The sequence below is a fragment of the Neophocaena asiaeorientalis genome, unplaced genomic scaffold (assembly GCF_003031525.2).
Source record: "Neophocaena asiaeorientalis asiaeorientalis breed wild unplaced genomic scaffold, Neophocaena_asiaeorientalis_V1.1 scaffold217, whole genome shotgun sequence".
Taxonomy (NCBI): Eukaryota; Metazoa; Chordata; class Mammalia; order Artiodactyla; family Phocoenidae; genus Neophocaena; species Neophocaena asiaeorientalis.
The window spans coordinates 4,324,422-4,337,720 of record NW_020172293.1 but is presented as its reverse complement, the minus strand read 5'-3'; the positions used below and the strand labels follow the sequence as shown (position 1 = coordinate 4,337,720).

Sequence of the window (13,299 nt, the reverse complement as noted above, 5' to 3'; positions counted from 1 at the left end):
TCTTTCCCTCCTTCTCTCCCTCCCTCCTTTCCTTCCTCGCTTCCTCAGTTCCTTTTGCATCATTATCTGTATATCTAGGACAAACCTGCAATTAGAGTAATAAAGTATGCTTAGCCTATGTAAGAGATAAAAACATGTCCCTGGGGATTGAGGACTATGAAGCACTAAGAGGCAATTCAAGGACTAGAAATTTGGGGCAATATTTTCTCTAATAAGAATGACCTTATTATTTTTTTTTTAAGATTTTTTTTTTGATGTGGACCATTTTTATTTTGTTTATTTTTAAAAGTAAATTTATTTATTTATTTTTGGCTGCATTGCGTCTTTGTTGCTGGGTGTGGGCTTTCTCTAGTTGCAGCGAGCAGGGGCTCCTCTTCATTGTGGTGTGCGGGCTTCTCATTGAGGTGGCTTCTCTTGTTGCAGAGCACGGGCTTTAGGCGCACGGGCTTTGGTAGTTGTGGCACGAGGGCTCAGTAGTTGTGGCGTGAGGGCCCAGTAGTTGTGGCGCATGGGCTTAGTTGCTGACGTGGACCATTTTTAAAGTCTTTATTGAATTTGTTACAATATTGCTTATGTTTTGTTTTGGTTTTTTGGCTGCGAGGCATGTGGGGTCTTAGCTCCCCGACCAGAGATCAAATCCGCACCCCCTGCATTGGAAGGCAAAGTCTTAACCACTGGACCGCCAGGGAGGCCCCAGAATGACCTTATTTAAACAGATATTTTAAATGGAAACTTTTACTTTTATATTCAGAGATTTAAAATTTTTCAAAATTCTTACTGTCTGAACAAAGGAATATGATAGAGCAGAAACATCTGCATAGAAGTCTAACTTTGATTTTGAATACTGGAGTAGAAGGAAAGGAATTGTGTGTCATTTTATTGACCTTATTTTTCCTGGGCCAGATGCAGTAGAAAAAGGGAGGAGAAAATATACAAAGCAGAAAATTCCTTTGAGTATATGGACAAGTGAAATACATCTTTGGGGGTAGAATATCTTATTGCTAAAATGGCAAACTGAAAATATCCAACATTGAGAGACTTGTGGTGTGTTAGCTAAATATAGTAACTAATAATACATAATAATATAATAAGAAATATTATAAACTTAGATAAATTCATTCTTCAAATTCGTAACATAAAAGTTCAGAGTTCTTGCAGTTTAATTCAAAATTCTAGGTTGAATAACCCAGTATGGATTGATTTTCCATTTATATTTCAAAAGACAATAAGCCACTGCCTTCACATAATTATATCAAGTGAGGAGAAAAGGAAATACTCGAATCATCAGGGAAAAATAACATGAAACATATTTGTGATTCTCTTAAAACTATTCTGAGCATCCTCATTAATGTATTTATTATGAAACTTTAAATATATGTTAACAAATTTAGCTTTTCTTTTTTAGAGTATTGACTTGTTTTATTTAAAATGGTGCATATTCATTATAAAAAATACTAAGTTATACTCAAGAACAAAAACAAAAAAACCAACCCAATTAAAAAATGGGCAAAGGACTTAAATGGACAGTTCAACAAAGAAGATGTACAAATGACCAATAAGCACATTCACCATCACTGGTGATAGGGAAATAAAAATCAAACCACAAGGACATACCACTTCAAACCTATTAGGATGGTTATTCTAAAAAAAATAAATAACAAGCGTTGGTGAGGATGGGGAGAAATTTAAACACTTGTACTTTGCTGGTGGGAGTGTAAAATGATGTAGCCGCTGTGGAAAGCAGTTTAATGGTTCAATGGTGTGATGATTACACACCATTGTAAATGTATTTAATGCCTCTGAATTGTATATCCCAAAATGGTAAAAATGGTAATTTTTATGTTATGTATATTTTACCACTGTTAAAAAACTTAAATTGAGTAATAAAGCAACTACAAAGAAGAGATCAACAAATTGTTTTAGATTCAACTTTCTAGAAGGAACCCATGTTAACGTTTGGTAGTCATTCTAATACCTTATTCTGTGCATTAAACTTTTTGTTGTGAGATATTACAGAAATTATCTCTATACAAAAGTATAGAGAATAATATAAGCAACACTTATGCACATGGACATGCTGATTTGTTTAACATGAGCTGTGGCCTAGGCCTGAGGAGGGGCCTAGGCACACTTTGTGTGCCTGCAAAGTTAACCAGCCTGAGTGGGATGCAGACTTGCAACGGTGGCCTTCTGTAAAATGATCTAACCAAACCAACTTAGACGTAAAAATGATCACTAAAGGAAATTGGGAACTGCGAAAAGCCACAGGTCTCATCATTAAATGTTTCTGTGATAAACATCATTATTCTCTGCTTATGTTATTTGGTAGTACCATTTATCTTATTTTGGTCTAATCCTATATGTTATTATAAATGTTTTCCTTTTATTTCTATTTCACATGTTTCTGGATATAACATTATAAAAGAATATTGGTAATATGTATTTGCTTTTATAGGTCACTGGGGTATGTTTTTCAAGAAAAGATGTAATAACATCAAGTTGAATAGCCTGCTGTAAATTAAGTTTAGCAAGTCAGATTTCTAAACTTGTTCTAGTTTGAACTCTCGTCATTACCTTTTTTGTAATCTTAGACTAAAACACCGTCATTAAAGCACAAATAGCGGTTGACTATTTTGCATGTTTTATAGTAAGGCGAAGTTACTACAGAGTTGGAAGTGTCCAGTAAAATGGCCCCAATGCAATCATTTTTCCCCACCTCCTCAATTTTCCATACATATTACTTATTTAGTAAGTATCAAAAAAGAATGTCTGAATTGCTAACCTTGCTCCACCATTGTGTGAGGATTCCCCTGACCTTTCTCAGCCTCCATTTCCACATCTGTAAAATAGACATGATAATAGGGCTTACTTCCTAGGTTTGTTATGAGAGTTCAGTGAATTAATATGGGAAATAAGTTCTTAAAACAGTGCATGCACAAAATAACATATAATATAAGCTACTTTTATTATTGTTGTGTTATGATGGTATTCCTACTGTGTATTCAAGCCTAGAATGAATATTATGAGAGCTAGTATTGTGATTTATTTATTTGGAGATAATGTCAGAAATCTGGATTTGCAGCCCTTCATGAATGGGAGGCCCTAGCCAAATGGCCTTCCTAGCTCACCTAGCCCTGAAGTAAAGTTCAGTTGGAATCAGAGAAAAAAACATCGGAAGACTTGATTGAGAGGAAAGGACTGAACTGAGCCCTGAAAGATAGGATGTGCAAAGGCTGTGTGGGAGGGACCCAGCTCCCCAACACCTGCCTCCCTGCCATGTGCTAGGTAGGCATTATACTCTGTGCTTTACAACCTCTCTCTGCGTTCATGACGTCACGCAGCTAGTGTTTGCCAAATCAGGGCTTTAAACTCTGGTTCTCCAAAGCCTTTCTTATTTCCATGCTAAGCTGCTACTTTGATAATTACAGGTTGTATTATACTGTGCCTTAGCCAGTTAGATGCTGCTTGATATCCCATTAGTTTTTAGTGGATGATTTTGTTGTTGTTGTTTTACTGATATATTCTCCTGAATTTTCCTATCTGCATATATGCTGAATGGTATGCTTGCCTTTTAACTTAAAATTTGCTGATTTCTGTTTTCTCATAACGTAGGTGTAATGTCTTTGCTGAGGCCTCTTCTTCTGGATGTGGTCCCAACAATTCAACAGACTGCTGCTTTGGCTCTGGGGAGACTGGCTAATTATAATGATGACCTAGCAGAAGCAGTAGTGAAGGGCAACATTCTTCCACAGCTTGTTTATTCATTGGCAGAACAGAATGTAAGCATTTTTAAAAACTAAGTTATATGTTTTTTTGTTTGTTTTGGATTTTTAAAAAAATTGGTAGTTTGGGTACAGTTGCAAGTTTGTAGGCATAGAATTATTAGGATGTTAATACAACCTTCAATTCTTTGAACTGCATGTAATAATACTTTTAGGGTATTTTACTTTGGGGTTGATAGGCAGCTTTTCTCCATTACTGTTAATATAAGGAGAAAACATATTATAATTTTTAATGGAATTATGCATAAAGCAGTATTTCTCAGCATGGGTTTATTCAAGTTACAGGATCAGTCTTAGAAAGGTGTATGGGGCCCTGGGCAAATAAGTTATATACAATGGTGAAATCTGGTTAATGGACAATGTAAGAGACAGCTTTGAAGCAAGGGGGAGAGAAGCATCCAAAAGGAAGGAGAATACGTGTAATGGAAGGTTTGACAAAGAATTTTTTTCCAAGTATGCAAGCATGTCAGCGCTTTTAAGGGCCATATAAGAGCGCCTCCATTGTTTTTTTCATCCTGTCTGGTTCCCTCTATGTTTCTAACAATAGATAAGGATCTTCCTCTACATAGGGTCTTGGACTGTTCATTCCATCCTGCTAGTTTATCATAACCTAGGGATGTATCTTTCTTGACATGTCTTTCAGATTAAATTCCTATTTGTTGTAACCAAAGGACAAACAATACAATTTAAAAAATGGGGGTGGGGTTTCCCTGGTGGCGCAGTGGTTAAGAATCCGCCTGCCAATGCAGGGAACACGGGCTTGAGCCCTGGTCCGGGAAGATCCCACATGCCGAGGAGCAACTAAACCTGTGCGCCACAACTACTGAGCCTGCGCTCTAGAGCCCGCGAGCCACAACTACTGACCCTGTGCGCCTAGAGACCGTGCTCTGCAACAAGAGAAGCCACTGCAATGAGAAGCCTGTGCACCGCAATAAAGAGTAGCCCCTGCTCGCCGCAACTAGAGGAAGCCCGCATGCAGCGATGAAGACCCAATGCAGCCAAAAATAAATAAAATCAAATCTTAAAAAAAACCACACCAAACATAATGAGATAGCACTCTACCTACTAGGATGGCCATAAAAAATAAGAGAAAGAAAGAAAGGAAAATAATAATAAAAGTGTTAGTGAAGGTATGGAGAAGTTTTGTAAAATCGTGCAGCTGCTATGGAAAACAGTTCGGCACTTCCTCAGCAAGTTAAACATAATTACCATATGACCCAGCAGTTCTACTCCTAGTTATGTTTCTGAAGGAATTGAAAACAGGTGTTCAAACAAAACTTGTGCACAAATGTTCATAGCATTATCCACGATAGCCAAAAGAATGACTAGATAAACAAAATGTTGTGTATCCATCCAGTGGAATATTATCAGTTCATAACAAGGGATGAAATCATGATTTATTCTACAACATGGGTGAACCTTGAAAGCTTTGTGCTAACAGAAAGAAGCCAGGCAAAGCTACATATTGTATGATTCCGTTTATATGAAATAGCCAGGATACGCAGATCCATCGAGATGGAAGCAGATGAATGGTTACCAGAGGCTGGGGGCGAGGAGGGAGTGAGAAGTGGCTGCTTAGCAAGTAGGAGGTTTCTTGTCGGAGTGATGAGAATATTCTAGAACTAGATAGGTGTGGTTGCACAACCTTGTGAGTGCGCTAAATGCCATTGAATTGTACACTTTAACACGATTAAAATAGTAAATTTTATGTTACGTGTATTTACCAAAAAAAATCCTAATTGTTTAAAAATGTGCCTTATTTTTTTAGATTGGAGAGTAATTTGCTAATAACTGTCTTATCCCTAGGAGGAGTTACCAAAATTTTATTTTTCTTGTAGGCATTCCTTCTATCATCAAATGCTTGGACTCACCTCCTTCTCTGAGGGCAGGGTCTGTGTTTGGTGTCTCACATAGAAGGTTCTCAACAGAAGTTTTCTAAGTGTGAATGAGTACCCATTAGCTGTAAAGAGACAAAAAGTACTAGGGCAGAGGTGAGGAGAAAGTGAGAATGTGAAGCATCATTCACAGGCTTCTGTCTCCTTCCCCTACCAGGCCTTTACCCCATTTTTCACAGGAGATTTAATATCTTCTTTATGAGGTACAAAGTCCTCTGGTTTTGCTTTTCCTTTCTTTTTTTTCTTTTTTTTTTAAAGGGTAATTCTTTTGGTGAGGAATTCTGGGAGAGAAGAGAGTTAGGGATTTTTTTTTTTTAAACATCTTTATTGGCGTATAATTGCTTTACAATGGTGTGTTAGTTTCTGCTTTATAACAAAGTGAATCAGTTATACATATACATATGTTCCCATATGTCTTCCCTCTTGCGTCTCCCTCCCTCCCACTCTCCCTATCCCACCCCTCCAGGCTGTCACAAAGCACCGAGCTAATATCCCTGTGCCTTGCGGCTGCTTCCCCCTAGCTATCTACCTTACTACGTTTGTTAGTGTGTATATGTCCATGACTCTCTCTCGCCCTGTCAAAGCTCACCCTTCCCCCTCCCCATATCCTCAAGTCCGTTCTCCAGTAGGTCTGCGTCTTTATTCCTGTCTTACCCCTAGGTTCTTCATGACATTTTTTCCCCTTAAATTCCATATATATGTGTTAGCATACGGTATTTGTCTTTTTCTTTCTGACTTACTTCACTCTGTATGACAGACTCTAGGTCTATCCATCTCATTACAAATAGCTCAATTTCATTTCTTTTTAAGGCTGAGTAATATTCCATTGTGTATATGTGCCACATCTTCTTTATCCATTCATCCGATGATGGGCGCTTAGTTTGGTTCCATCTCCGGGCTATTGTAAATAGAGCTGCAATGAACATTTTGGTACATGACTCTTTTTGAATTTTGTTTTTCTCAGGGTATATGCCCAGTAGTGGGATTGCTGGGTCATATGGTAATTCTATTTGTAGTTTTTTAAGGAACCTCCATACTGTTCTCCATAGTGGCTGAACCAATTCACATTCCCACCAGCAGTGCAAGAGTGTTCCCTTTTCTCCAGAGAGTTAGGGATTTGGAATGAGATCAGAGAGTGATATTCTAGGCACTGTAGTTAGTATTGACTACTGATGCCCAGTAAAGTGTGAATTTGAAAATTCCGCAATATAAAAAGTCAAATTAGCTTAAGGTAATGACAAGAAATGTGTCACCGTTATTTTTCCACAATTATGAGAAAATAATCTATGGGAAGCTACTCTAAAACTATTCTAATTTTTATAATGAAGTAGGAGATTTTTGGTTACTGACATGTAAAATTAGACTTTATAACAAATATCTTAATGCCTGTATATGTTGACATTTAAGAAACTAAAGAAATATATCAAGTCAAAACATCATTACTAACAGAGCATATTTCTTATCTTGTCAATATATACTGATTTTGGAGATATAATATTTTAAAGTATACTTGATGTATTTTCTCTCACATAATTTTTTATTGAATCTTAATATTTTATCCTGCATAAATAGAATGCTTTCAAAACAGATGCTATAGTCATCTAGTCGCTTTTTTTTGTAGTCACTGTAAAGAAATAGAAACTTAGAATCTAAAATAGGGCATTAATTGGGCTCTATTAATGAAAGGTAGAGTTAGGAGACTTACTGTGTCATTATGCTAACCATAAAACAGGGAGTGTTATAGCCAAATACTTCCTCTACATCTAATTTTTTTTTAGCAATATGAAGAAAAACAGGTTAGTCTTGTGTTTCAGTTTTATTTCTTAATTTGATAAAATTTACACATAGAACATATTATAAGTATGAAGTATTACTTGAAATTCACATAATGGTAAGTCATTTATATCTTTGTAAAAAAACAGTTCTAAGAAGGGATAAATAACAACGCACTGTCGGGCTGGTTTATTTGCCAGGAGGAGTTTAAAAATGTATCATGGGGCTTCCCTGGTGGCGCAGTGGTTGGGAGTCCGCCTGCCGATGCAGGGGACACAGGTTCGTGCCCCGATCCGGGAGGATCCCACGTGCCGCGGAGCGGCTGGGCCCGTGAGCCATGGCCGCTGAGCCTGCGCGTCCAGAGCTTGTGCTCCGCAACGGGAGAGGTCACAACAGTGAGAGGCCCGCGTACCGCAAAAAAAAAAAAAAAAAAATGTATCATGAATATTTTGCCTTTATGTTAATCTGATGATTGCTAAGGGAGCCTCAGAACATAGTTGTTATTTCAGGATAACGTGGGACACCAGAAAGGTTAGTTGAGGTCATGCTTAGAGACTGAGGGCAAGTAAAGGAAACGAATTTGTTAGGTGACAGTTTAGTTGCATGCGCTAACAATCTAAGAGTTCCCATAGGGCAAACAAATATCTTTCACTGTAATGCACAAACATGAAATCTCATTATTTTATGAATTTGTAGGAAATATAATGTTTATATTTTATTTTATACAATTTCCAAATGCATGTTTCAGAGTAAAACATTTGAAATGTATTTTAAGGCTTAAATCCTTTTAGTTCAGTTACTGAACAAAAGCAATGGGGGAAACATCAAAAAATCAAAATGATATTGCAGGATGTTTTTCATCTCTTACATTTAATAGCTAATGAGCTTTTTTTCTTAGTTTTATTTTTTATTTTATTTATTTATTTTTTGAGCTTTTTTTTTTTTTAATATATCAATGTCATTTTAATGTTGGTTTTGGTCTATTTTAACTTTTAGCTCAATTCACTTTGAGTTTTGTCTATTTATCCTTGTAGCGTTTTTACAAGAAAGCAGCTGCTTTTGTGTTACGAGCAGTTGGTAAACATTCTCCCCAACTAGCTCAGGCGATAGTGGATTGTGGAGCACTGGATACGCTGGTGATATGCTTGGAAGATTTTGACCCTGGAGTCAAAGAGGCTGCAGCCTGGGCACTTGGCTATATTGCAAGACATAATGCAGGTAATGGGCCTTATTATAAAATAGGATTGTTAAAGTTTAGATTAATTAGGTAAATCTGGTTTTGCTTAGTAAACCATAGATATGCGAGGTCTTTTTTTTTTAATTTTTAATTTTTGGCTGCATTGGGCCTTTGGTGTGGTGCACGGGCTCTCTCTAGTTGTGGCGAGCGGGGGCTACTCTTCATTGTGGTGCTTGGGCTTCTCATCGCGGTGGCTTCTCTTGTTGCGGAGCACGGGCTCTAGAGCACAGGCTCAGTAGTTGTGGCTCGTGGGCTCTAGGGCTCTAGAGTGCAGGCTCAGTAGTGGTGGCGCACAGGCTTAGTTGCTCCGCGCCATGTGGGATCTTCCCGGACCAGGGCTCGAACCCGTGTCCCCTGCATTGGCAGGAAGATTCCCAACCACTGTGCCACCAGGGAAGTCCCAGATATGACGTCTTAATGATATTTCTATACATTATGGGAGATGAGTTTCAAATGATGGCCAAGTTGTTTGGATCACAAATTCACCAAAAAACCTATACATTTCAGTCTTTGTGTTAGTTAGCAAAAGAAAAATTTGAAGACAGAAAGGGAATCAGGGGGATGTGGGGAGAATAAGATATTGATTAGATTCAAGGACCTTGGTAAATCGGTTCCGTTACAAAATTGTTTGAGTTTGTCACCCCTCAGGGGACATTGGGTCTTCACTCTCGCTTATGGTAGGGTGTTCCAAGCCAGCCAGGAGCCATGTTGTATGAGTGAATATTGTTGAAAAGATATGGATGTGGTAACTTGCTAGAACATATTTGTATTCAGCCTATTATCGTCAGGAAGGAGGAGAAAGAGAAGGAGCACCTTTTCTTATAAACTGAGCTCAATGAAGCCATCAAGAAGGGGCCAGGGGCTTCCCTGGTGGCGCAGTGGTTGAGAGTCCGCCTGCCAGTGCAGGGGACACGGGTTCATGCCCCGGTCCGGGAAGATCCCACGTGCCGCGGAGCGGCTGGGCCCGTGAGCCATGGCCGCTGAGCCTGCGCGTCTGGAGCCTGTGCTCCGCAACGGGAGAGGCCACAACAGTGAGAGGCCCGCGTACCTCAAAAAAAAAAAAAAAAAAAAGAAAAAGAAGGGGCCTGGGCCTCTTGTGTGAAGGTTGTGCTGACACACCTGCTCAGTAAAAAATACATAGGGAACAAAATTGCTCCCACTACTTTACAGAAGTTGCTAAATAGTATGAACAAATAACACAAGAAAATAACAGTTTTAAGACAAACGTATGTAAAAGTGTAAACTTTGCTGGTAATCAAAGAACTGCATATTAAAACATCAGTGAAAGTATCTTTTCCTACCTATTATTATTTGGGGGGAAAAAAGAGTAAAGCAGAAATATAACCAAGTGGTTAAGAGCATTGTGGCCTTAGGACAGGATCTGAGTTTGAGTCCAAGTTCTACTCCTTAGTTGCTGTGTAACCTTGGACACGGCTTTTAAACTTTTTGAAACTTAACTTCTTCATCTGCAAGAGAGGAAGTACTACTTCAGAGATTTGTCGTGAGGATGATGAGATAGACCAATGCTTGGCACATGGTAAGTAATCAATAAACGCAAAGTATGAATACTGTATTAATACTGAAGGTTTGAGAGGGCATGATGATGTTTCTGTCCACTGATGGAGGCACTACAAATTGTATAAACTTGTGCAAAGGCATTTGGCAAAACTAATCTAAGCCATGAAAGAGTTCACGGTTACTCTAGAAAGCCTGATTTGGGAATTCTTCCTAAGGAAAGAATCCCACAGAACGAAGAAGCTGCATTCATGCAAATGTTATTGTAGTATTATTTCTAATATCAAAACCCCTCAAATATTTGGCAGGAATTTAGTGGTTAAATTATAGTAATTTACTTAATGGAATCTCACTCAACAAATGAAAGGTAATTATGAATCCTACATGATAACATGGAAAAGTGATGATAATGTGAAAAAAAAGACAAAATTGCACATTACAATTATAATAATATAAAAATAAATATGTGGACGTAGATTACAAGGACGTACATGTTTGTGCTACTAGGGTGATAGAATTAAGGATGTTTTTAATTTGTTTTCCAGATTTTTCAGTGTGTGTGCATGTATAAAATAATAGCTACCGTTTATCAAGTAATTACCGTGTGCCTGGCTCTGTGCAGTATGCTTTAGGATATTATCTCATTTTGGCTACAGATACACTTAGGGCAGGTATTACTCTTGCTGTTAAAAAGAGGAAGAAAGTGGAACTTAGGATACCTGAAGTCATGTTAACGGTGGAACTAAAATTTGAGTCTAAATCTGTCTTGACTCCAAAACCATATGTCAACCCCTGTACCATACAGTTTCATTAAGTACTCCTTGAAAGAGTTTTGAAGAAGAAACTCAAAACAGAAACAGGAAGTGGCTGTCCCATGGTTATGTTTAATTTGTTTTTTTTTTAAAGTTATTTATTTTATTTATTTTTGGCTGTGTTTGTTCTTCATTGCTGCGCACGGGCTTTCTCTAGTTGTGGCGAGCGGGGGCTACTCTTGGCTGTGGTGTGCGGGCACTGTTCATTGCGGTGCGCTGGCTTCTCATTGTGGTGGCTTCTGTTGTTGTGGAGCGCAGGCTCTAGGTGCGTGGGCTCTAGTAGTTGTGGCACACGGGCTCAGTAGTTGCGGCCCGCGGGCTGTAGAGCACAGGCTCAGTGGTTGTGGCGCACGGGCCTAGCTGCTCTGTGGCATGTGGGATCTTCCCAGACCAGGGCTCGAACCTGTGTCTGCTGCATTGGCAGGCGGGTTCTTAAGCACCACGCCACCAGGGAAGTCCTTTAATTTGGTTTTTAAGTGATGACACTATTGGAGACAAAATAATAAAATGATATAAAAGTAAATTGAGAAAGAAAACCATTGTTTTGCTTAGAATGATTCAGAATTGGTATATGAAAATTATTTCTTTAATATCTAGATTTTGGTTTTCCAAGTAGCTTCACCTTAGGACTATTGTTTAACACTTGTTGATTGAGAAAACTAAAGCAATGTTTTAAATTAGAAGCTGGTTATCATGGGGGAAACTACATGAGTATATTTAGTATTTTTTTTTTTTTTTTTACTGTCAGAGGACTTTACGGCAAACAGATTGTAACATGAGTATTTTAGAGAGTGGTGCAAAAGGGCTTTGAGGACAACCATGCAGATACGCTCTGAGGCAGGTGCCCATAAGTAACCTTTCCATACCTCCCTTTTGTTGAACCTGAGGCTAAATGATTATAGTTCATAAATAGGCTCTGTCTTTGGGATTCTATTCCAATTTTTGGCTATAATCTGGCTCCCACATGAAATTCCCAGTGTAATTTCAATATTTCACAGTAGTTAGGGGCTTGGGACCCAGAAGCTCCCAGAAGAGATTACTGCATAGATTTCTCAGAAGGAAAGGGAATTGTTATCTAGTAAGCAGTAAGTCATCATTCACATCCTGAATATCAGTGAAAATAGAAGATTTACCTCCAAATAACCTGATTTCTTTCTTGGTGATCTCTTAAAAATGGAATATATTGAGATTAAAGGGATTCATTCAGTGTTTTCTTCTGGGTATTCGTGGTAAGTTGTTTGATTAGATAGTTTAAGAAATATAAACCTTAAAGGAGGTGCAAAAAAAAAATGTACCTTTAAGCACAATAAGAAAGGAACCTTTAAGGAAAAATGTTTGTGTATAGGAAACAAAAATAAAGTAAGCATACAATTAGTAGAAGAGGGAAATCTATGGGCATCATCTGACTTTTCCTTATTTGAAAAATGCAATTTCTAAAAGTTACTTCTATGTATAGATTTTAAAGCATTTTACAGATAACCAAGGGAAACTGGGGGCTATCCACCAGAAATGGTGGTGGTGGTGGTTTTAACTTGGGGCAAATGGTCTCATTAAATGTCCACGCTTGACTCAGCAGGTACGGAATACAATTGATAATATGTACCTCTTACTCGGAAGATAAATAAGCTACTTCTTTCTACTCTGGGCTCCTTAATAAAGGTTGAGGTAGAATTCTTCTCAGACTGGTTGTCCCTCTTCCTCCATCTTGCTACATTCTCCCACTCAGCAGAATTATTCTGGTTACATTTTTACCTAATCGGTGTCAAATCTCTCACTCTTTCCGAGGACTGATCTTACTTTTGGAGCTACAGGGGGCGAGGCAGGAGGAGTGGTGGGCTCTGCAGCCTCGGTGCTCCCACCGGTAGGGCCCAGGCGGGGGCTTCCTCGCGCTCAGGGCCCTCCTTCTTCGCTCCACCTGGCAGCCTGGCTCTGGCCTTGCGCCTGTCAGTGGCACAGCAGCTTCGTGGAGGAGCGCCGCCAGCGAACTTGTGCGCGGCATGTGGCAGTCATCAGAGTACTTGGGACAGAGGTGAGAGCAGCGGCCTGGCCGCAGCCTGAGGAAGTAGGGGCCACGTAAGTGTTTTGTAGGAAAGATCTTCCACATTTGGGCTGAAAACTACGTTTTCAGTGTTTGTTTAGGAGCTTTAGCTAAAAATTCTGTCTCGTAAACTTTGCCTCCTGTAAACCTTTGCTGTCTCAGAATAAACTTTGGCTGTTCTCAGTCCTGGCAAAGAGGAATACGTTTGATTAGGTGTTCTAAGACATTTTAATTATTAACACATTAT

At 38.7% G+C, this 13,299-nt stretch overlaps 1 protein-coding gene across 1 annotated transcript in view; it reads left to right on the top strand.

The window, feature by feature from the left end:
* The window catches only part of SPAG6 (sperm associated antigen 6), a 69,549-nt gene that overhangs the window by 14,832 nt on the left and 41,418 nt on the right, over positions 1-13,299 (top strand). The window contains exons 3-4 of the mRNA XM_024766184.1: positions 3,613-3,779; positions 8,485-8,668. Coding sequence (XP_024621952.1) covers positions 3,613-3,779; positions 8,485-8,668 — 351 coding nt within the window. The remainder of the gene's footprint in view (positions 1-3,612; positions 3,780-8,484; positions 8,669-13,299) is intronic.